Raw genomic sequence first — 24,756 nt, 5'->3', positions numbered from 1 at the left:
ACCAACTTTGTCAAACTAATTCTTAAACACAAGTGAGCATTTCCAATTACTGTTTCTTTTATCTATTTCAGTATTAATATAAATTTAGTCTGCATTGATGTTTGAGAAATTGTAGACGATGTTGTTTTTGCACATTGCAGAGACCTTATATTCAATGTTCATGTTGTTCTATTTTCTTTTAAATTGAATTTCATCTAGATGTCCTGTGAACGTTTAATCCAGATATGTTTTATTCTAGCCGATTCTTACTTTAGAATATTAACAGTCAGATGACATCAAACTATATGCACCACAGGAATTACAAAAGCAGTTAAATGAAACTATGGCAAAGCAATAATCCTGAACTCACTAAGGCAAGAAAGACAATAATCCTGAACTCACTAAGGCAAGAAAGACAATAATCCTGAACTCACTAAGGCAAGAAAGACAATAATCCTGAACTCACCAAGGCAAGAAAGACAATAATCCTGAACTCATTTTTCTTTATTTGTTCTAAAATCCACAGTTAAGCATTTTAATTTTACAATTGTTCACAATTTTTAAATATCCAATTCATTTTCTCTTGTATTAAGTTAACTGTATTAAGTTAACTTTCACATTTTCTTTAAAATGACCCTTTTCACATTTTAAATTTCATTCAATTTTTTTCACCCAATTCTTCACGTGACACCGATCAAAAAATCTTTCAGTTAAATTTTATTTTATACTTTGTTCAGATATTGACACTAAAAAATTAACAAATATATGTACAAAATACTCCTTCACGAACTCCACTGCGACAACATGATTTAATTAAGCTGCCTTTAAGTAGGTCTGGAAAGGACACACATAGCACTTCCCTTTGCAAAATCAAGCCAACACGTACATTCAGGTCATAAAATTCTGATCTAAAGTGCAAATGTGTTACTAAATGATGTTATGTGTGTCCTTTTCAATGCAAATCATATACAATAACTCAATGAAGGCGATTAATTATAAAATGAATCATTGAATGACAATAAAAATGAGCTGATATGAATATCAAGTTATTGTACATAAATGCAACTCTTCTCCTTTGAAAGGAGACATCTCCTCATAACCACCTCAACTTAAACAGGAAGACAATGCATAGTTTTCCATAGGCAGATCCATATATTAACTTTTAAAGTGCACTTTGTTTCTTTAAAAAATATATCATGGATCAAGTTTCCTTTAACCTTCCTAAATGAACTGTAATGTTCAAGACAATACAAAAAAAAATAATAGGCATAACTACATTGTATTGAATATATATATATCCATTAAAAATTCTTTTTTGATACTTATCATCCGAACAATATTGCTTTAAGAAAAAACAAAGCAATAAACAAAATGTATTGATACTAAAAATGCAAAATGCTGAACACAATAACAAAGAGTGATAAAATAACAAAACATGCTATTCTGTACTTGGTACAGGCAAGCCTTAACATTTTGCACTTCAGCATCAAAGTTCTATTTATAGGTACTATGAAATATAGATGTCTACATTTCACTAATGCCTTTCTAATAAAAACAAGTTTTTAAATGCTGATAATAATAGAACTCTCTAATACTATAAACTTGTCCCTTCTGCTTTTAAGGGAACCCAAGCTGCCTTGTATATATATTAAGTTATATTAACCCTGGAACCTCTTTTTACTTCCACCTGAAATAATCATGGACGGCTTCCACAAAGTTCCTTCACTTGGAACACCTCTTAACACTCGACAACTATTTAAAAATCTTAATGACACCATAACAAATTAACATTGGCTTCTTTTATACAACTAAAATAAAATCTGGTGCCATTGTTAAAATTCCAACCAATTTCCACATGTTGAAATATACAATTTTTATACAACAGAATCTTTAACCGCTTGTGATTTTTTACTCATTTTCATTCTGTAATTAATGTAATTACGTATGACACATGATCTGACCTCCCTCCTTCAACTTCAACTTTTGATATATAAAAAATCCACTTGTACTAATTTGTACATGTACAGTGTATGCAAATTTAAAGTCCTGCATATCATCTGCGTATTGACAGAAATATCATCTGCGTATTGACAGAAATCAACATCTCCACTAATTATAACACAGAATATCCAGCAAATCAATGGGAACAGCAATGCAAGATGATTAATATGGAATGATGTTTCCTTCTCGGAACCTTCTCTCTACACAACTTTGGAGTTACACAATATAAAATAATTATTTACAATATGAAAACTACACAACACATCAGCTGATTCGTCAAGGAAAAAAAAAAAAAAAAGAATATCGCTACAAAGAACACACTGTTTGTGTGATCACATCAGCACATATTTAATTTTATAAGCTTCATGTAATATTGTTCCCAAAAACTCTCAATTTCACTCAACTCTCTGAATTCCTTCATTTTGAACTTAATATTCTGTTATATCTAGCTTAATGTTGAATAGTGATCATTCTAATTATAATGCAAATACTCAATCCTTGAGAAAAACAACAAAATCAAATCTACTTGAAGATTGTTAAAATAAAATTAAGAGACCCATCCACAATACACCTGGGTCTATGCCACTACCAAATATTACATTTACAAAATTTATCCCCAAGTCGGTTTTCATTTACTAAACTTGGGGCTGCAGGAGGAACGGTCACATGACGCAAAACACCTCCTCTCAAGTGTTGTCATGATTATTGATCACATTCACGAGCAAAGTGGCCGTACTCGTTACATCTGTAGCACTTGACATCAGCATTCCTGTCACCACCACCACCTCCTCCAGAACAGTTTCTGGCAAAGTGACCCATTTCTCCACACCTAAAAAGACAAAGTTTCAAGTTCATATCTAAATTATGAATGAGCATCATACATGTACAACCTTGGCCTTAAATTTAATTTCAGATACAATTGCAAGTACTGTGCATGTAAATTTCTTTGATTTTTACCCTCTTGCCAAATATAAATATCATTTTATCAAACAAATAAAATGCTCCGCAGGGCGCAGCTTGATACGACCGCAGAGGTCGAACCCTGAACAGTTGGGGGAAGTATGGACACAACATTCAAGCTTGATACAGCTTTGGATTTGGATTGTGATTAAATATTTGACACAGCATAGGTTTCTAACACAGATTGAATGTGGTCTAAGAACTTAAAAATTTTAAATTGGACATTCACCTATTATGGGTCCAATATCCAAAATCTAAATACATGGTTATATTCAGCATATCAAAGAACCCCAAGAATTCAATTTTTGATGAAATCAAACAAAGTTTAATTTTGGACCCTTTTGACCTCAATGTGGACAAAGTTAATAACGGGGCCCAAAAATCAAAAATCTAAATACATGGTTAGATTCAGCATATCAAAGAACCCCATATATTCAATTTTTGTTGAAATCAAACAAAGTTTAATTTTGGACCCCGATTTGGACCAACTTGAAAACTGGGCCCATAATCAAAAATCTAAATACATGTTTAGATTCAGCATATCAAAGAACCCTAAGAATTCAATTTTTGTTAAAATCAAACTAAGTTTAATTTTGGACCCTTTGGACCTTAATGTAGACCAATTTGAAAACGGAACCAAAAATTAAGAATCTAAATACACGGTTAGATTCAGCATATCAAAGAACCCCAAGAATTCAATTTTTGATGAAATCAAACAAAGTTTAATTTTGGACCCTTTTGACCTCAATGTGGACAAAGTTGATAACGGGGCCCAAAAATCTAAATACATGGTTAGATTCAGCATATCAAAGAACCCCATATATTCAATTTTTGTTGAAATCAAACAAAGTTTTATTTTGGACCCCGATTTGGACCAACTTGAAAACTGGGCCCATAATCAAAAATCTAAATACATGTTTAGATTCAGCATATCAAAGAACCCTAAGAATTCAATTTTTGTTTAAATCAAACTAAGTTTAATTTTGGACCCTTTGGACCTTAATGTAGACCAATTTGAAAACGGAACCAAAATTTAAGAATCTAAATACACAGTTAGATTCGGCATATCAAAGAAGCCCAATAATTCAATTTTTGATGAAATCAAACAAAGTTTAATTTTGGACCCTTTGGACCTCAATGTGGACCAATTTAAAAACAGGGCCCAAAATCCAAAAACTAAATACACGGTTAGATTCAGCATATTAAAGAACCCCATGAAATCAAGAATAAAACCCCATTGAAATTGGTCAAGAAATAAGCAATTTATAGGAAGTATCTTCTTTTGCACAATCCTGTGCTATTAAATATTTCTTGCTATTGCGCAATACTGTACAATTGACAATTTCTTGCTATTGCGCAATATTGTGCTATTGGATATTTCTTGCTATTGCGCAATACTGTGCAATTGAAGATTTCTTGCTATTGCGCAATACTGTGCAATTGAAGATTTCTTGCTATTGTGCAATACTGTGCAATTGAAAATTTCTTGCTATTGCACAATACTTATTATATAATAATTTACACATCCTGTTTGGTGTGTATCTCCTACCATATCATTATTATTTGATTTTAAATATAAATCAGAAATAACCAACTTAAAATGGAAAATTTTAAAAGAAACAAAAAAGGAAGAAAAGAAAAAAAATGAAAAAAAAATAAATCCCCCCCCAAAATTTTTTGAACCCCCATTATGATTCATCACCCCCAAACTCAATCCCAGCCTTCCCTTTGTGGTATGGTACCTTGCAGTACAATTTCAGAGAGATCCATACACTTGAACACAAGTTATTGTCTGGAAACTAGAAAAAAATGTGTTTTTTGGCCCCTTTTTGGCCCCAAATTCCTAAACGTTTAGGGCAATTACCCCCAAACTCAAACCCAGCTTTCCCTTTGTGATATGGAACCTTGTAGTACAATTTCAGAAAGATCCATACACTTACACACAAGTTATTGTCATGAAACTAGAAAAATGCTTGTTTTTTGCCCCTTTTTTGGCCCCAATTCCTAAAATTTGGAGGCAATTACCCCCAAAATCAATCCCAGCATTCCTTTAGTGATATGGAACCTTGTGGTACAATGTCAGAGAGATCCATACACTAACACACAAGTTATGTCTGGAAGTTACAAAAATGCTTATTTTTGGCCCCTTTTTGGCCCCTAATTCCTTTACTGTTATTACCATAACCCCCAAAATCAATCCCAACCTTCCTTTTGTGGTATTGAACCTTGTGGTAAAATTTCATAAAGATCCATTCACTTAAACTAAAGTTAGAGTGCGAAAACCAATGTGTCTTCGGACGACGCCGGACGACGACAACGTCATACCAATATACGACCACAAAAATTTTTTTGCGGTCGTATAAAAAGCATAACTATGTATTTTAGATCCATAAAAATAATTGGAGGCATGCTAAAGAACACATGTATCAATAGTAATTTTGCTTTCACCAAAATGTGCACATATTTGGTTAGACAAACTGCCATTAGCTATCTATGCTCAAAAATCAACAAGACCAAAAAATATTGGGAGTAAATATGTTATCGGTAAAATTTCCCTCAAATTATAGTTTCCTTAAAGCCAGTTGTGATTTACACCCAGCTACCTCTGGTATAAAGCGCATGCTCAACTTAACTTAAACAAAAAATCTAAAAATTATGGAGACATTTAATGTTTTTTTTTGCATTACAAATAGTGCAATTTAAAAGAAAAATAGTCTGATACAATATTCAATGTTTAATCAAAAGGATTTAAGATTTGAACATATATCATTCATTTTGCAATGCCTATGTGAAATCCTGCTTCAATATATTCACAAGAAAATAAACTATCTTTTCTGAATCAAATCTATGTTCGAAAAAAAAAACATTTGTTTTAATGGCAAAGAAGAGTTTTTTTAAGAGTAGCTGACTTGCTTTTACAGATATCCATATACTTACTTGTAACATTCTACATTGTCCATCCCACCATCACGACCACCGCGATCACTGCCACCTCCACCTCCACGTCTATTACTACTACTATCACAATCCCTCGACAGGTGACCACTTTTTCCACAATTGTAGCATTTACGGTCATCAATTCCCCGGTCTCCCCCGCGGCTACTACGTTCTTCTGGACAATCTCTAGCCAAGTGACCTGATTTTCCACAGTTGTAGCAGCCATCGCCGCCGCCACCACCTCCACCTCTCATTGACTCGGGGCAGTCTCTCTTCATGTGACCAGATTTGCCACAGTTATAACAGGCACCTGAAAATACATTAATTTGAGTACATTTTTAAACTTCTGATCTATTAGTAGTATGTATATACAGAGTTTTCAATCTAGAATGGTGCTTCATTTGGTGTTAAATCTAAAGTTCCTGTGTCAAAATAAAAACAGCAAATTTCAGGGAGTTTTTTTGTAGTTTCTTGGGGAAAACTACGAAAATTTCATACTTGGCCAGTATGCGTTAGAATAATATATAAATATTGGTTAAAAACAGTAGTGATGAATCTGAAACTACTTCACCGTATATCATGCTGACATGAAGACTGAATAAATGTAGTCAAAGAACTTGAAATTGGTTATATGAATTGAATTTATATTCAATTAAAGATTTCTTGCTGTTGTGCAATACACTGTGCTGTTGCGCAATACTTAGTAAATCTGTTGTCAGACTATAAACAAATAAAGTTCAATTAATTCTCAATGTCATATTAGAAATTTATGAAAATGTAAAGGGAGCTTACATCAATAGATATAAACAATTCACAAAAGTTTCATGAGAATTGCTGACAGCATTTTTGAGTTATTGTCAGAAATCTGGAAAATCCCCCTTTTTTTAATGAATAAAACCCCATAACTCAGAAATGTAAAATGTAAAATTTATAAAATTCTAAATGGAGCTTACATCAATAGATATAAACAATTCACCAAAGTTTCATACGAACTGCTGAAAGCATTTTTTATTTTTTGTCCGAAACTGGAAAATCCCCCTTTTTTTATGAATAAAACCCTGCAACTCGGAAACGTAAAATCTAAAATATATAAAAATTGAAAGGCAGCTCATGTCAATAGATATAAACAATTCACCACAATTTCTTGCAAGTTGGTGAAAGCATTCTTGAGTTATTGTCCGAAAACTGGAAAATCCTCTTTTTTTAATGAATAAAACCCCATAACTCAGAAACGTATTATCTAAAATTTATAAAAAACGAAAGGGAGCTCACGTCAATAGATATAAACAATTCACCAAAGTTTTATGCAAATTGGTTAAAGCGTTTTTGAGTTAATGTCCGACATGTTGACGACGAGCTTACATCAATAGATATAAACAATTCACCAAAGTTTCATACGAACTGCTGAAAGCATTTTTTATTTTTTGTCCGAAACTGGAAAATCCCCCTTTTTTTATGAATAAAACCCTGTAACTCGGAAACGTAAAATCTAAAATATATAAAAATCGAAAGGGAGCTCATGTCAATAGATATAAACAATTCACCACAATTTCTTGCAAGTTGGTGAAAGCATTCTTGAGTTATTGTCCGAAAACTGGAAAATCCCTCTTTTTTTAATGAATAAAACCCCATAACTCAGAAACATATTATCTAAAATTTATAAAAAACGAAAGGGAGCTCACGTCAATAGATATAAACAATTCACCAAAGTTTTATGCAAATTGGTTAAAGCGGTTTTGAGTTAATGTCCGACATGTTGACGACGGACGGACAGAGGGACAGACGGACAGACTGATATACCATAATACGTCCCGTAAACGGGCGTATAAAAATAAAAGAAGAATGTGTCTGAATTCGTTTTTTTTTTTTAATTTGCACGAGGCAGAGTGCAAAAACTAAAAAAAAACTGCTTCGCTGAGCGCAGCTGGATACGCCCGCAGAGGTTTAACCCTGAACAGTTGGGGCAAAAATGGACACAATATTCAAGCTTGATACAGGTCTGAATTTGGATTGTAATTAAATATTTGACATACATCTATTATAGGTTTCTGAATAAATGTAGTCAAAGAACTTGAAGTTGGTTATATGAATTGAATTTATATTCAATTAAAGATTTCTTGCTGTTGCGCAATACACTGTGCTGTTGCGCAATACTTAGTAAATCTGTTGTCAGACTATAAACAAGTAAATTTATAAAATTCTAAAGGGAGCTTACATCAATAGATATAAACAGTTCACCAAAGTTTCATACGAATTGTTGAAAGCATTTTTGAGTTTTTGTCTGAAAACTGGAAAATCCCCCCTTTTTTAATGAATAAACCCCATAATTCGGAAATGTAAAATCTAAAATTTATTAAATTCTAAAGGGAGCTTACATCAATAGATATCAACAATTCATCAAAGTTTCATGAGAACTGCTGAAAGCATTTTTGAGTTATGGTCCGAAAACTGGAAAATCCCCCTTTTTTTATGAATAAAACCCCATAACTCGGAAACGTAAATACTAAAATTTATAAAAATCCAAAGGGAGCTCATGTCAATAGATATAAACAATTCACCAAAATTTCTTGCAAGCTTGATACAGCTCTGAATTTTGATTGTGATTAAATATTTGACACAGCATAGGTTTCTGACACAGAAAGAATGTGGTTTAAGAACTTTAATTTTTTTAATTTACCTATTATGGTCCAATGTCCAAAATCAAAATACATGGTTAGATTCAGCATATCAAATATATTCAATTTTTGTTGAAATAAAACAAAGTTTAATTTTGAACCCCAATTTGGACCAACTTGAAAACTGGGCCAAAAATCAAAAGTCTAAATACATTTTTAGATTCAGCATATCAAAGAACCCCATAAATTCAATTTTTGTTAAAATCAAACAAAGTTTAATTTTGGACCCTTTGGACCTTAATGTAGACCAATTTGAAAACTGGACCCAAAATTAAAAATCTAAATACACAGTTAGATTCGGCAAAACAAATAAATAAATGTGGTCAAAGATTTTAAAAATCTAATGCGCCATACTGTGCAATTAAAGATTACTTCTTGAAATTTTTCAATATTTGAAATTTGAAAAAAAAATATTTGAAGAATAATTCTTTTTAATTTCTGAAATCTGAAATGAGAAAAAATTGACCCCCCACAATTTCTTTTTACCCCCCCCCCCTTTTTCCCCAAAAAATTTCTTTCCCTCAAGATATGGTCATAATCTCAATCAAATTTCCAATGGAGTTTGCAACCATAACTACCCATTTAAATTTACCATAGTGCTAACTTAATCTATTTTATAATAGAATTTAAAATATAGTGTCAAATCTTTCATATGGATTTTTTTGTAAAAAAAAAAGATGCAACATTTGCAGATATTTTTACTGGTCTTCCTTTATAAATATGCATTTCTTTAAACATAATTTAAAAGCAGTGTAAGGGAAGTAACCAAAAACGTTGTATTTGGATTACCTCCCTTACACTGTTTTAAATTATCTAAATTGTTCATTAACCATTACTTTATTCATAATTTAAAAGCAGTGTAAGGGAGATAATTTCAATGATGTATTTGATTTATCTCCCTTACACTGCTTTAAATTATGTTTTGTACTAAAGTATTTGTCCATTAACCAGGACAACCTTGTTTTTCCCTCTTTTTTGCCCCTAATTCCTAAACGGTTTGAGCCATAACCCCCCAAAGCAAATCCTAACCATCCCTTTGTGGTATGGAAACTTGTAGTATAATTTCAGAGAGATCCATACACCGTTCCACAGTTATTGTCTGGAAACTAGAAAATGCTCATTTTTTGCCCCTTTGTGGCCCCTAATTCCTTAACTGTTGGAACCATAACCCCCAAAATCAATCCCCACCTTCCTTTTGTGGTATTGAACCTTATGGTAAAATTTCAAAGAGATCCATTCACTTAAACTAAAGTTAGAGTGCGAAAACCAATGTGTCTTCGGACGACGATGACGACGCCAACGCCATACCAATATACGATTTTTTGCGGTCGTATAAAAATGGTGGCAAAGTGTTTATTTCATCACACGAGTCTTGAATTTCCTTAAAACAGCTATCATATTCACGATTGTGAACAATTGGATGTATATCAGGCAACTGATTTCTTTTATTGGCAACTCCAACTTTGCTTTTGACACGTAGTTCAAATAATTGTTCACTTTAAGATGGAAATAAAATGACTTAGGAGTCAGCGCTCGAAAGCAGGATTGGTCTGGTCACCATAAACAGACATATATTTTTTTTTGGCCTGAAAGTAAAGATGAACTCTTAATGGCACCATTACCAACAGTACAGATGAATGATGAATGTATTATACAGGGGTTGAAAAAAACGTTTGTCTTGACACCAGAACTTAGTCTGACATATATTTTCAGTATTTGGGACTTGGAACGAACGAATTAAGGAAAATAGCACGTTTAGCTTGCCCATCAAGAAAAAAATTGTTTGAATAATTATTTATTTCCCACATCCCAATAGTTTTCATTTCTATCATTTTCTACTTGCAGCAAAATGTCGGTGTACACAAAGTTGTTAGACATTTATTGTTCAGATATAAAATACAAACTGTACATCCTTCAGTGTTTTGTCTCTTTCTGACACACCCTCATTGAAAAACAATATGAATGAAGTTGTCTCAGTTAAAGATATGGATTGAAAAGAAAAATGTTCATAGATTATACAACAGCACTGAATTGACAAAGTGTATTACAGATCTTGATATTTTTCAAATATTAAATAAAAAATTCACAGTGATTAGAAGTACAATTGGTGTCGGGGGGGGCTTGGGCATCTGCTGAAAAATATTCAACCCCTGACATACCTGCAATAGATTAACCTATCTGGGATTAAAACTTCTGTATTGGATAACAAAATGAAAACTTGTACAGCACAATTTTGATGTAAAATGAAAACACACATTTGATGAAAAAATGTTAGTGAATTCAAGATGGAATATGAATTGAGACATGGATACAAATTTTGAGCTACACAGAACACCCACCTTCCTCTAGTTCCTCTGTGCATTCCTTGGCAATGTGCCCTACTTTATTGCATTTGTAACATCGATCACCTTCCATCTTGCATTCTCGAGCAAAATGCCCATAACGTTTGCACTTGTAGCATTGCTGCCCTAATAAACAATAAAAAGTTTACCAAAAAAAAATTCTATTTTTCTTTTAAATTCCCTTCACCAAATAAAAATCGTTAAAAAAAAACAAACCTATTTTTTTTTTAAAATGCCAACATACTGGACAAGTATTTTAAGAGTTTTATAATGCAAACTTTTTAATAAAAAATATTACTTCATAGGACTGTAAAATGCTACTGCATGCATTGTATAGACCATATGTAATATCAATGAAATTCAGACTTGTGTACACTTACACTATCACTGTTTTATATTCTTATACAATGTAGTTCACATATTCATTATTCATGGAGGAAAATCTAAGCATGCATAATCCGCACCCACTTGAGAACATCATTATGCTGAAACTTTCTGGTCAAGAAAACCAGAAGTCTGAAGTCTCTTACAACCTACCTCCACCACCTCCTCCTCCTCCACTACGACCGCCTCCTCCGGAACGGTAACCACCACCACCTCTTCTGCCACCACCATCACCATCTGGACATTCCCTGGCAAAATGGCCTGGCTTATTACATTTATAACACTTATCACTCATTCTAACACCAACCTGCAATACAAATGTACAATTTTCACATTTCTCATTTACTGCATGTTTCTGTATAAATATACTGAAAAAAAAAAAAATTAAATAGTTTGGGGGAAAGCAGACTACAGGAAATTTGTCGGACCGTCGGACAAATCCGGTGAATAATGGATCGGTCTGGCAAAATTTTGTTGAATTCCAGCCCGAATGTCCGGTGTTGTTTTTTTTCATGGATTTTTCAAGCATTCTAACAAAATTCCAAAACGATCTCAAAATTCATTTTTATCTTTATTATTCATTACAGCAATGTTTATTTTGTTCAACCGCTAGCTTTATGCCGAAAATCGCCAACAAGTAATGTGTAAATCCGAGTAAAAACATATCTGAATGACAAAAACAACAGACAATGGCTGCCATCAACCGGAAATGTAGACAATACCGGATCAGATTCCGGGAACGGATAAGGCTTATTCCGGGTTTGCCGATCAAATACAATAAATAAATTTAAAAAATCCAAGCAGGTCACAAAATACAGCTATGAAATATAAACACTAGAATTGAAAATCAAAAGATATATGAAAAAGAAAGAAGAAACAGGAAATATTTTATATAGAAACTCTTAATTATTTTTAGTTTACAAATAATTTTCATGTCATGTGACATTACTTTTCTTTATCACTGAAATGATTCAAGCAATTGTGCACAACTTTCATCAAAATATACACTCTTGTCACATGATTTTGATTTTGTGCATTTTAGAGAGGAGTAGGCCACAAGAAGTCATAAGTTTGTTGTATTTTGTCGGATAACATACAATAAGATGTAAAAAAAAATGGTCTGGTATAATTTCATTCGGTCTGGTAAAGCTAGGTTGTTTACCAGACCGAATGTCCTGTAAAAATAAAATTCATTCGTGTAGTCTGGGAAAGGTGTTTGAGAAGCTCCACTCATATTATAACTGTATTGTTTGACATGGACAATAGAAGGAAAATGATACCTGCAAACAATAGATTTTAACTGATTAATAGAGTGGACCATATTAAGTTTGACATGGACAAGAAGGAAAATGATACCTGCAAACAATAGATTTAAACTGTTTAACAGAGTGGACCATATTAAGTGAAACTAAGGTGTTTCAGTTTGTATATTTTTCCACCTCTGCAGACAGAAAAAAATGCACATCGAAATATGGGTATGCCAGAGAAGTAACTAAGTTGTTTTCAGCTGCAAAACTTGATAAATGGACACTTTTCCTTTAGAACTTTATGATTCATTCCTTGCATTTGGATTTGCATGGCAATACATAGTCCCCTACCGGTAAAAAATTCATTATATTGGAACAAAATTCTAACTTGATCTATAATTGTCATGGTGTAAACTATATAACAAATATCAAGTCAATATCTTCAAGCATGACGAAAAAAAGTGTTGAAAACTAATTATTTAAGTGAATTTTCTAAGTCCAATGACCATAACTCTGCACAAAATCATGAGACCGGAACAAAATTCGAACTTGAACTGTAACTTGTCATGATAAAACTATATACCAATTATCAAATCAATATCTTCAAGCATGAAGAAAAGTGTGGAAAACTGATTTGCCGGACTGACGGATGGACAGACAGATGGACGGAGTGCAAACCTAAAGTCCCCTTCGACTTAGTTGGTAGGGGACTAATAATGTGCATCAAATGTGCCAGAGGTGAGCAAATTGTGATGTATGAATTTTCAATCTTTCCTGCCATGAGGAAAATAATACAACTCCTGGCTTTTAAGCCCAAACTGGACAAAAGAGTTACTTTGACAATACATAGTTTAAACAGGACCCCAGTGAGCTTCAACTGGTTTGTGTTGACATGAAAAAGTTGAGTAATTTCCAAATTTGTCTGGATTAGAATAAACCAATAAGATGGTCTATACAAGTGCCTGAAGTGGATCAAAATTTATAATTTTCTGTTATTGCAATATAATATGGAAAAGAGCAAAAAGAAATTGAGTTAAAAAATTACAAAATATTTACCTAAAAAAATTAAAACAAAACTTGTTTTTTTTTTTAAAAGGGGGTCTATTCCACCATGAAAAGAGTTATCTCTCTATATCAGGTTGGTAACAACCCAGCAAATGAGGGAACTATTCCTCAATCAAGTAGCAATCCCTGGAGTAATTATCTGAGTGATGTATTTGCAAAAAAAAAAAATATTGGAACATGCCATGTAAAAACATATTGTGACTTCCAAGTGAGTCTCAAATATCTTATGAAGCAATATTTTCGAATATTTTTTACTCTCAATCCTAGTCAACAAATTAATAATACAAAGATTGTCCAGTAAACTATTCGACATATTTATTTTTTTAATTAAACACTTCTCCCCCTTTTACGAAAGCACCACGCACATGGTTCGCACGTGGTTTAGTTATTCGAAACTTCTCGGAATTTGCCGTACCCAAATGACACAGGAAAACGGTGTCAATCATGTTCCGAACGTACATTACAAATGACAATATGCTGTTTCACACATTTTGAGAAATTAATCATTAAGGAGTAAAATAAAATGTGTGTTTATTGTTGTCCTACTTGAAACGAGAACGTGTCATTAACTAGTTGTCATAAAAATACGGCATGGCCAGTCCGAGATAATAACACATGATGACCATTTTCGTTTCCAAATTTATCATAAATCCAGCAATTTTCTACCCTAATAAGTGGAATTTAATTATGAATAAAGATGTTAAGAGCATTTATAAAGTATTCAATGTAATAATTACTCACAAAAACCCTTATTCCTCCAACCAACACCGACTTCCTTCTCTCCGCACGTCGCTCAACGTCTTTACCAAGTCGCAAAATAATACTCTTTTGCACACGACACTACTAAAAAACATTATGTCGGTGGGGTCGTAATTATTATAACACGAGCAACGTTTCCTCCGTTTGTCATAAATTTATCCTGTGTTTGGAAAACCTCAAAAGTGTGTATAAATATTTGCCGTTAATAATTCAGTATAATTATTGAAGGGATCCTTAGGACTAGGTGTCTGGATAAAGCTTTAATCACAGTCTGTATTTTTCGGGTTATTTGTCTATACTTCTGCTGTCACGGTAAAAGCCCCTCTGAATTAGTCCTTCAGTAGTGCTCAATAAACTTCAGTCTTAAAATATCTTAAAAAAGTTAGTAGATTTTAAAATACCACAAGCATGCCTCCGAGCCAGGGACGAGGTAAAATATAGACTTTTTATGCCAAAACTATTTTTTATTTTTTTTCACAAGCTTCGCCCCCTTGAATCGCTATTTCAGCTATATTTTACTGAAATATATTTAAAAAAAATCTAGCATCGTTTCTTTTACTTGAAGAGGTTAAAACTTTTTACAACTGTCAGGGACTTTCAGTATTCAGTATGCGTATCTCTTGCTGATCACCTCATATAACCGTTCACGCGGCCAGATAGTGATAGACTTAGGCCGCATCGATAATGCTTTTACATATTATAATCGACTAATTATATAATCACTGATGATGACACAATTCTTTGGAGGGATCCTCCAAACTTTGTATATGAAGAATTCTGTAATCTACATGTGATATTGTGACTAAATTGTTCGTTGTAAATCATATCGAGGGTATCATCAGCTCAGTAGTCGATGCCTCGAAACCGCGTTCACATGCTTTACATAATGTATATGCCTTTCTTAAATTGTCCGTTTATAAATTAAGAAACAAAGGTTTCAACTCCATCAGGCAAAGTTGACTCTAGATGGGTTTGACTATCATTTTATGTCCATTTCGGTCAGATAGCTCTACACGCGTTTCGGTACTTACACTATATACATCATTGGCTTTCAAATATTTGGCTTTGGACCTTCCCTCGGTTGATGAAGGTAAATCAAAGAAAGCGCTTCGGACGCATCAATTATGAAATGTTTTTTTTTCTTCATTATTGTGAAATGTTGTTTCCTATGTGGCTATGTGACAACTACCACAGTTTCTTTTGGTAGTCACATCAATTAACTCCAATATAACACACGTACATACTCCTTAATTATACTTTGAAGACGTCTGATCCAAACTTTTGGCATTTTAGAAGGAATTGATGGATATTTCCTGTCATTTCTGTCTTGCCGCTTGAAAGTACTAAAGTCTAAAATGACGATATAAGATATGACAAAACACAAAATCAAGTAAAAAAATTGATAATGAATAATAATAAACCGCATGCTAGCAGTTACAGAAAGCAAGCCATCAAAGTAAGTTACCTGCTGCATGTTAGAAATCATGCAGTATTACAACCTTATATCCGTGCATAGAAGATTTCATGTAGCATCGCCATAAACAGTACAAGAAGGCTCGCGATCTTGTCTTTATCGGGGTTAACATTTGTTTTAATTTGATAAATTAATACATACAAAAATGATAAATGGGAAAACATGTTTTATTTTATTATAAGTTGGATTTCGTTTTGAACCAGCACTCAGTTACTGCTAGTACTTTTATTGTGCTGTTACACTAATTTCCCAGGTAAGGGGGAAGTGTTGAGCGCTCATAAACATGTTAACGCCGCCGTCTTCTTTATGTAAAAATACCGAGATGTCATTGTGCTATGCATGATTGCCAATGAGACAACTAACCATCTGAGTGCAAGTAACGTGGATGTAAGCAACTATAGGTCACCGTATATGCCTGTCCCAAGTCAGGATTCTGTAATTCAGTGGTTGTCGTTGGTTATTACTAACCTTATTTTCGTTTATGGCATAAATCATTCAAGCCTTTGGTTTTCTCTTTTGGATTGTTCCACATTTTGTTATATCTTGTAATACCGGTGCCTATATAGCTTACTATAGTATATACTAGGTTTTAGGCATTGAAGAAGGCAATTACGTGCCATAAAGCTGCTTACATACTTATTCCTTGTTCTCTTGTGGATTTTTGTCTCATTGACAATCGTACCGCATCTCCTTATTTTATGTTTTACTCCTATATCATGTCGGTACTTAAATTTTGGCACTGCGAAAGGTCATGTTTCTCTCGGACTGTCTTAATTTTTACTAAATCACAGGAACTTAACTATAGGTCATATATATAGCCCGTTAATCGTCTTCGTATTTAAAAAAAAAAATACGTATATCCCTACTATCCTAACAATAAAACAAGTTGCTTTCTTTACAAAAAGAAAAGCAGTACGTGAACCCAAGACCACACTGGTCACCAAAAAATTGTTGCTGAATTTTTGTTTGCTTTTGATTTGAAATAATTGACTGTGAATAGAATAAGATAATGATGATGTTAAAACACCTTTATTAAAATATGTAATTGTGTGTAGATTCTTGCACAATTCAGTTGAAAGCATGCAATGTTGGATAGTTGTGAATAGAAAAGTGTATATATACAGCTATTATTTGAATATACAATTTAAAGCTCGACTTTTTTATTTATTACTTGGGAATGTACATAACTTTTTCATAACCCTTTTGCAAATCCCAGTTTCTACAAACGGATGTCTAATGCAAATTGCACAAACCAATTGCAATATAAATTTAAGCACTCAGTTTGCTTTATAATCTGGATGCATTTATTTTATCTATTATATCTTCATATTTTGTTTCCTGCATGGATGCCTTCAATTATTCTCAACTCGCTATTGAAGCTGTCTGTACTCATGGTAGATGTTGTATAGATAAATTTAAAGTCCCAATTTCCATGAGAAGTGAAACCCTGTGGCATGCAACTTATATATAAGAAGGTTACGTATATTTTTCTTGAGAGTAACACATCAGCTTCATTGGGACCTCTTATATAGAGACTTATTTTGGTCTCATAAAACATCTCAAATTTTAAGGATTTCCTGATTTTACATAAATCAATCCAAATATTCTACAGAAAAACTTGGTTTTGAAGAAAATCTTATTTTCAGAAGTTTTATGAATACCTGAACATACTCTCAAAAGAACCCATCTATATAAAAAGTTATAAAAAGATACCATGATTAAAATGATGTACGCCAGACGCGAGTTAAGCTGAGTCTACAAAGAATCATCAGTCATGTGACGCTCGAATAAAAAAAGTTAAAAAGGCCAAATAAAGTACGAAGTTAATTAATCTATTCCTTGGGTAGAAATCCTTAGCATTTCGAAAATGTCAAAGTTTATAATAGGACAGTGATTCAAAAAAAAAGAAAACAATAGAGAAACACCTAGAGGTCAGAATACCGTAAACAATGATGACCGTGTTTGAAAGTCACACGTCAAGCTCTTACTGCCGTGTCCTGAATTTAGATAAGAAATGCGAAAATTAGCATTCACGAATAAAATAAATATTTATGCAGGCACGTGGTATTTTTGCGCAAGAAATAGTAAATAGAAAGCATACGCACTGATGCTCTGGATAGGAATACGCATTTGCGTCATCGCATATATATATTAATCTAATAGTTGAATTCTGATGTCAAACTACCTACCTCAAGTGTTTTGACTCCGGATTCATTGACATTTTATCCGGATTTTTTGTGAACGCAAACCGAAAGTGTGCGTGTGAACAGGATGATATATGATGTGAATGATAGCTGGTCAACACAATGAATACAATTTCCAAAATCGTACCATAGTATAAATATTTAGATGCTATAAGGTTGAACTATTAAAACAAACAAAAACAAAAAGAATTGAAATTTTATAATAAACATACATTCCTGTTAGTGATTTTTTCCGTAAATTTAGAATATAATATCAATAAAAACAAACGTCAAGTATTTACGGATGGACATTTTATTTATCAAATCAATCTCTTTTTAAAGTCTAACATTCCACTATATGAATATATTGCTATACAAAATGTAAGCAGAGACTAATAAATCATACTAAAAAGTATAAAATAATTAACATAGTAATTAAATTTTGTTATTATTATTGTAAAATATTAACTACGTTTTTTGTGAGATGCAAGGACTTCAAATCCTTGTGAATAGAAACCATGCAAGTATATTTTCATTCACTCCAAATATTCACCAGGAAAACTTGGTTTTGAAGAATATCTTATTTTCAGAAGTTTTATGAATACCTGAACATACTCTGAAAAGAACCAATCTATATAAAAAGTTATGTAGATATAAAAAGATACCAGGATTAAAATGTTGTACTCCAGACGCGAGTTAATTCTACAAAGAATCATCAGTGACGCTCGAATAAAAAAAGTTACAATCACGACCGTTTAAAATTTAGATATTTAGCTAACTTTGGATACGCATCCCTGGTCATTGGTGCTCATACGTTGCATCAAGGAATTGTATACTTAAATATACAATTCCTTGGTTGCATATAACTTTCATAGATGTAATGACTGTTCAAACTAGTGACATAATGCACGTATATATGACAATTTTAATTATATTCTATTAAGAATAAATTCAGTCTCGATCAGTTTAAACTTAATAATGAATATTCTCTTAGTCTGGTAGTATTTATTAATGAAATTAGACATTTTTGACAGAAAAATCCTTTTGTTTGATTATCTTTCTGCTTTCCGACCACTGTGTTTCCGAACAAAGATAAATATCGCTTTCTTAATTTTCTCCATGCCTTCCGACATTTTCCAATGCTATGATTGAAATACAAAATATCAAATGAAAAACGTTCAGAAATAATCAGTTTATTCTTGAACATTATATATCAATAAACTATTCCCAGGTTTATTGTCACAATGTACAACAGCATACTGTATACTACACACACAATGCGTACAGGGACCGTCTCAAAGCATGAATTATATAATTGCATTATCATTATAAACATTCACATTATCAAAAACACGTTTTTTTTTTCAAAAGGCAAATAGGTTCTAACATACAAACGATTTTTTGACTGCAAACTAGTCTTTATTGTTTAACTTTCCAATCTAAAATGAACTTTGATTGTTTAAATATACAATGTCACGTGGTAGCCTATCCATAGAGGGACCGTATCAAAGACATAAATAACTACCTGTATAAATGACCCCTCAGGGGGTTCAAGCTAAAAAACCTTTTACCACCCTTTTACCCTACTATCCAAAACCCGTTTTGGATAGTAGGGGTAAACGTTTTTCTTTTTAATGCACGCATACCATTAACGGGCTATATATCGTACATGTAGTCAAGTCCCTATGTACAAAATCCGTTGGATTTGTACTAATTGACATTTAAGTATGGGAAAACATTGATCATTAATTTCAAATGACTTTGTACTAGCTTTAATTGACTGAGATAAAAAAAAAATACCACTTCCATTATCCTGAAATGTAAAAACGTGCTCAAAATCAATGATTTTACTTTTCGTTATAGATACTCTTTGAACAATCATTATTTTTTAGTTGGTCTTTTTGTTAGGGTTCTTTATATTTGTGTCGGATTGACGAGTCAGATCCTTCCCAATTGATCTAATTTTGTGCTGTTACACCACTGTTTGGTGAGGTTTGAGCCCGTATTCTTTTGGTGCATGTCCCAAATCAAGAGCATATTATTCCGAGTCGGTGGTTGAGGCTCCCGCAGGGTCAAAAACGACCTGCGACCTCCGGGCTTTTTAGAGCGACTTCCGACCTGAGGGCCTTCTAAAAACGACCTGCGACCTGTAAAATTTAGAAAAAACGACCTCCGACTTCACCCACGCTTTAAAACGACCTTGCCATTTTGGGCGCGATGTTTTCCTTTGTGGTCCCTTGTCGCAATTTCGGTTGGCTGACAGATCGGCAAAATGTCTGTAATTAAACATAAACCACAGGGGTTTGTTACAATATTTGCCGGGTTTACGATCCATACGAACCCCGAAAAAATCACATTTAGTAAACCCGGTAAATTGTAACAAACCCCTGTGCATAAACTGCTGACTGTTGGTCCCATCGGTCACACTTTTGTCTACTTTATTATACTCCACTACACGCAGTAGAGAAGTATAACATGGTTGGGTATCCGTCCGTACTTCCATCTGTCTGACCGTCCCATGTTGGTATCCAGATGAAAACTTGAGAACGGACCAAAGATTTATTTCATTTGTTCCCAATTGTTTAGCACTATAAAGTTCAAGTTAAGTTCGATTTTCATCTTAAATCAACATGCAGTTTTCAAATAATAAATTTTGAACTATTTGTGACAATTTGTGACCATTTGTGACCCTTTTTGTATCTATAGTCGATTAGAAGTCTTCGTTTCTTTGTTTCTAGAGCCCGATAAGCTATCAAATTGTCAAGTTATGACCATTTTTGGACCATTTTTGTTTCTTAAAAAAAGATTTAATTTGGTCTGGGTTAATACACTATGGACACTATGTGCGATGGTCATCACTAGCGCATAGGGCACTAGTCTAGCTACTAGCGTCTCTGTGTGTGCTCTCAAGAGACAAATGTATCCAATTAAGGTTGATGATCAGTTTCATGTTTTATGTCCCGACAACATTGTTGCGGTAAATAAAGTTATTCGGTCTGTTCGTCCATCCGTTCGTTCGTCAGTTACACTTTGGTTTACCTTTTCGTTAAAGATGATGTCCTAAAAAGTTTCAAGTCGAATCTTCATGCAATTTTGTACCGTACTCTTTATTCATCATGATATGGACTAACAACTGTATACAAAAGGGGGATTTCCATCGAAAATGGAAAAAAGCGCCGAGCGGGACACCCCTGTCTTCAAGACATTTCCTTGTTGCCATCAGTCTATAGATCGTGTTCAAAGTATCTCAGTAGTTAAATCCAACTCTACATCCCCGGTGATTTTATAAGAGTTCTGGGGACTTGCTCAATATGAATTTTGGTCAATATTGTGTTGGATTAGTGAAATACTGAATGTTTGGTTGAAACTATCAGTGGCGGATCCAGAGGGGGGCGTAGATCGCTTACCCCCCCCCCCCCCCTTTTGCTTGCACTTTTTTTTTTTTTTTTTTTTTGTAAAATGATTAATCAGACTAGACTTCGTGAACTTTGCCATTTTCCGCGTATTTAATTTTTATGCCGCAATTCTTTACTTATAAAGATATGTTTCGCTCGTATTTACTGTAATATTTACTAGTCAACAAAAGAATCGATACACTACTTTGATCATAAATAATATTTTACCGTTTAGTAGAAAACAATTACAAATAGATAAAATAAGTTATTTTAACGTTCTACGTGACAAAATAACAAAAAATAACGTTCCAGACAGTTCCTGGACTGAATACGGACGGATCAAAGTCAGTATCCGGAATTTCAGTTTGCGGAATGTAATAGCGAGTATGCATGGCCGCCTCTCGCAGCTACCACAGCTTCACACCTAAGAGGCACAGATCCTACCAAAGTCATAATGTTGGATTCGGGGATATTATTCAACTCCTGTATGAGAGCCAAATGCAAGCTTTGTAGCGTTTCCCGGTTGGATTATGCCTTATCGAACACGTCTGCCAACTTGATCCCATAAATGTTCTATATGAGAGAGATTCAGTGAAAATGCTGGCCAAGGGAGAACTCGAAAATGGTTTTGCTCAAGATTGTCAATACAAATCCATGTCACGTGACATCTAACGTTATCCTGTTGGAAGACGTGGTTGAAACCGCTTTGTCGAATTTGATCCCTATGACCCCTATATCTCAAATCGTTCAAGTTAACATCAACGACTTTTAACTGTGTGCGTCCGTTGTGACATATTCCACCCCATACCACCGAACATCCGCCTCCAAAACGGTTGCGAAAGTGTAAAAGACGTATCGCGCGATTTGGACGTTGTGACGTCGCATGGGGTCTGCCGCTACGGGATCTATCATTTGTTGAGCCGGATTGCCTAAGACGAATCATCAAGTCTTGATATTGTTATTCCAGCCCCATGAAAATGATTTGCGACGTCATGCAGCGTGCGTCATCCCAGCTCTGACCATAGCAACAGCTTGTTCATGCTCATTTTGGAGTAACCGTGGCATCAAATGCTCGATTTTTTCTCTCCATTTTTTAAGATGGCAAATTATTTACCTGATGCAGTAGCCCAATTATTGACATCAAACAATTTAAATGCTTCATTGATTCACGGCGAACTCGATTAGCGGACGAAAAAGTAACATTCAGGATTTTCGTCGTATTCGTTTCGGATTTTTATTTTTTTTTAAAAAGACTTAACAGGTGCTTTTTGATGTTGAATACAGAAATAAACTTATACAGAAACTTTAAATTGTAAAATATAGAATTATTGATAAATTTAACTTTGTATCGTTTCTTTTGTTGACTAGAATATTATTGATTATGTCAAAATCATGTGATTCGCTACGGTGGAGTTGACCAGTGCGTCGAAAAAACGTCACTCAATCATTTTGAAATTCAAATTACAGTAACACATTGCTTAGGCTGAGGATGACAAGCATGACACCTTCAAAGCGACAAAGGATTGAGCAAGAACGTATTTGTTGACTTCTATTTCACAATTCCACCGAACAGAAAGTAATACTGGTCAATACTCTATTACACTTTCTTGAAAAAAAAGTTCCACAGCAATATTATTTACCTACGGAAACATGTTTAACCCAACACGCCCCAGCCTATTAATAACATAGCTGAATAATGATCCCCAGTCAATAAGCTCTAGATATATTTAAAGTCTAAGGTACGGACCATTTGATTTGAGATGTTTGAGAGAATAAAATTCTGACCCTGGTTATGTTCCTGGTTTAATAACACAAGAATCGACACAACAATGACTTAAATGGATCCTTTAAATATAAAAACGACTTCCGACCTGTTAGAAAAAAACTACCTGCGACCTGTACATTTCCCTTAAAAACGACCTCGCGACCTTGCGACGAATTTAAAAGCGACCTTGCGACCTGAGGGGGGTACCCTGTGGAAGCCCCGTGGTTGTCGTTGGCTGCACGTGATTGACGTCACAATTGAAATTGCAACGTCAGTTGTATTTTGAACAACGCCGGAGGTGTGTATAATAATTTTAGGTCCGCTTCGAAGTACAAAACCTCCCAAGGGTGACTGGGGAATAGAAATATGGTCACCATTGGTCTTCCTCCAACCGGCGGTAAAACCCTCGCTAAAGTGGGGCTTCCGTTTGGCTGTGCGGGATGTACAAGTTCGCAGTCACGTCCGGTCAGAATGGGGACGTTAAATCCGATGCCTCGTGTAAAGAGAGTGCCACGTTCTTTGCACGTTAAGAACCCTTGCAACAACTCTTTGAGGGGTCCGTAGGTGGCCTGTTGCAAGGCTAAATTTCTGTCCTTATCCAATATACCCTCATTTTTCCCGTGGCAGTCCAAATTTCCCTGACCTTCATCCCGGATGGCCTCTATTACAGTACCTACCTATTGTATTTATTGTTAACTTATTCTCGTCCTGAACATGCATGAAATATTTGCCACTGGACGTTAAGCAATCAACAATCAATCGAAGTACAAAAGTTCTAAATAATCCTATCGGAATCGAAATAATCGAAATAATTCTATCATGCCATGCTTTATGGCAATTATGCTAATTTTAACATGAGTGGCATTATATTTGTCAATATTTTACACCTCGCTAACGCTCGGTATAAAGATATTGACAAATATAATGCCTACCCATTTTAAAATGAGCATAAAGCATGGCATGAAAGAAGAATTATTTCTTAAGTATCAGTAGTGTTGTTCAGCCTAGCTGAGATCTTGCTAATTATTTTCTCACTGAAACGTAAACCAGCCAATTACATGTCCACAAGTCTCCTTCTTTTCTTCTTTTTAGGTTTTCATGAATCCAGTTACACAATAGGTAGGTGATTATGTACTGTTGCATGCTTGTTGCATGCTTGGCCTATTTGCATAAATTAACGGGAAAAAAGGACATTCAATGGAACAGTTTACCAATTTGCTAGGTTAGTGCAAAACAATAAACTATGTAGTTGAAAGTATCTGGAATTAATAGATACGTGTATTAGTCCCAGAAAGTATGTATAAGATGTTTTATTTTTTAAATAAGAGTTCAAAGAACAGCAGCTATGATTTGTTCTCTATAAAGATATCAACAGAAAGAGATAGGTAAATTGTTCCACTGTGGTATTGTGTATTGGAAGAATGAGTGCCTGTGTGTTTCTTTTGTATGTCCGGTGGAGGGGCATAAATACAAGTTTAGAGTTAGTATCATCCATTATAATGACAGTCATTCCAATCAGCTCTTGTTGTATTGGATTATATTTGAATTGAATGATGTATTTCCATTATATTTTTAAATATGAATAACAAA

At 33.9% G+C, this 24,756-nt stretch overlaps 1 protein-coding gene across 2 annotated transcripts; it reads right to left on the bottom strand.

The window, feature by feature from the left end:
* Positions 1-467: 467 nt before the first annotated feature.
* On the bottom strand, positions 468-14,456 carry LOC127722196 (CCHC-type zinc finger nucleic acid binding protein-like). 2 transcript variants are annotated; one of them, XM_052229098.1, is made up of 5 exons: positions 14,332-14,456; positions 11,432-11,585; positions 10,892-11,020; positions 5,878-6,187; positions 468-2,809 (listed from the first exon to the last, which is right to left on the bottom strand). In XM_052229098.1, the coding sequence occupies exons 2-5, from the start codon at positions 11,571-11,573 to the stop codon at positions 2,683-2,685; spliced, it is 708 nt and encodes a 235-aa protein (XP_052085058.1). In that variant the 5' UTR covers positions 11,574-11,585; positions 14,332-14,456; the 3' UTR covers positions 468-2,682. The 2 variants fall into 2 exon arrangements, with proteins under 2 accessions (XP_052085058.1, XP_052085067.1); XM_052229107.1 differs by lacking the exon at positions 10,892-11,020.
* Between the last annotated feature and the right edge of the window lie 10,300 nt (positions 14,457-24,756).

The sequence above is a fragment of the Mytilus californianus genome, unplaced genomic scaffold (assembly GCF_021869535.1).
Source record: "Mytilus californianus isolate M0D057914Y unplaced genomic scaffold, xbMytCali1.0.p SCAF_1, whole genome shotgun sequence".
Classification (NCBI taxonomy): Eukaryota; Metazoa; Mollusca; class Bivalvia; order Mytilida; family Mytilidae; genus Mytilus; species Mytilus californianus.
Note: the sequence above shows the minus strand (reverse complement) of the source record. Positions and strands in the feature narration are given on the sequence as shown.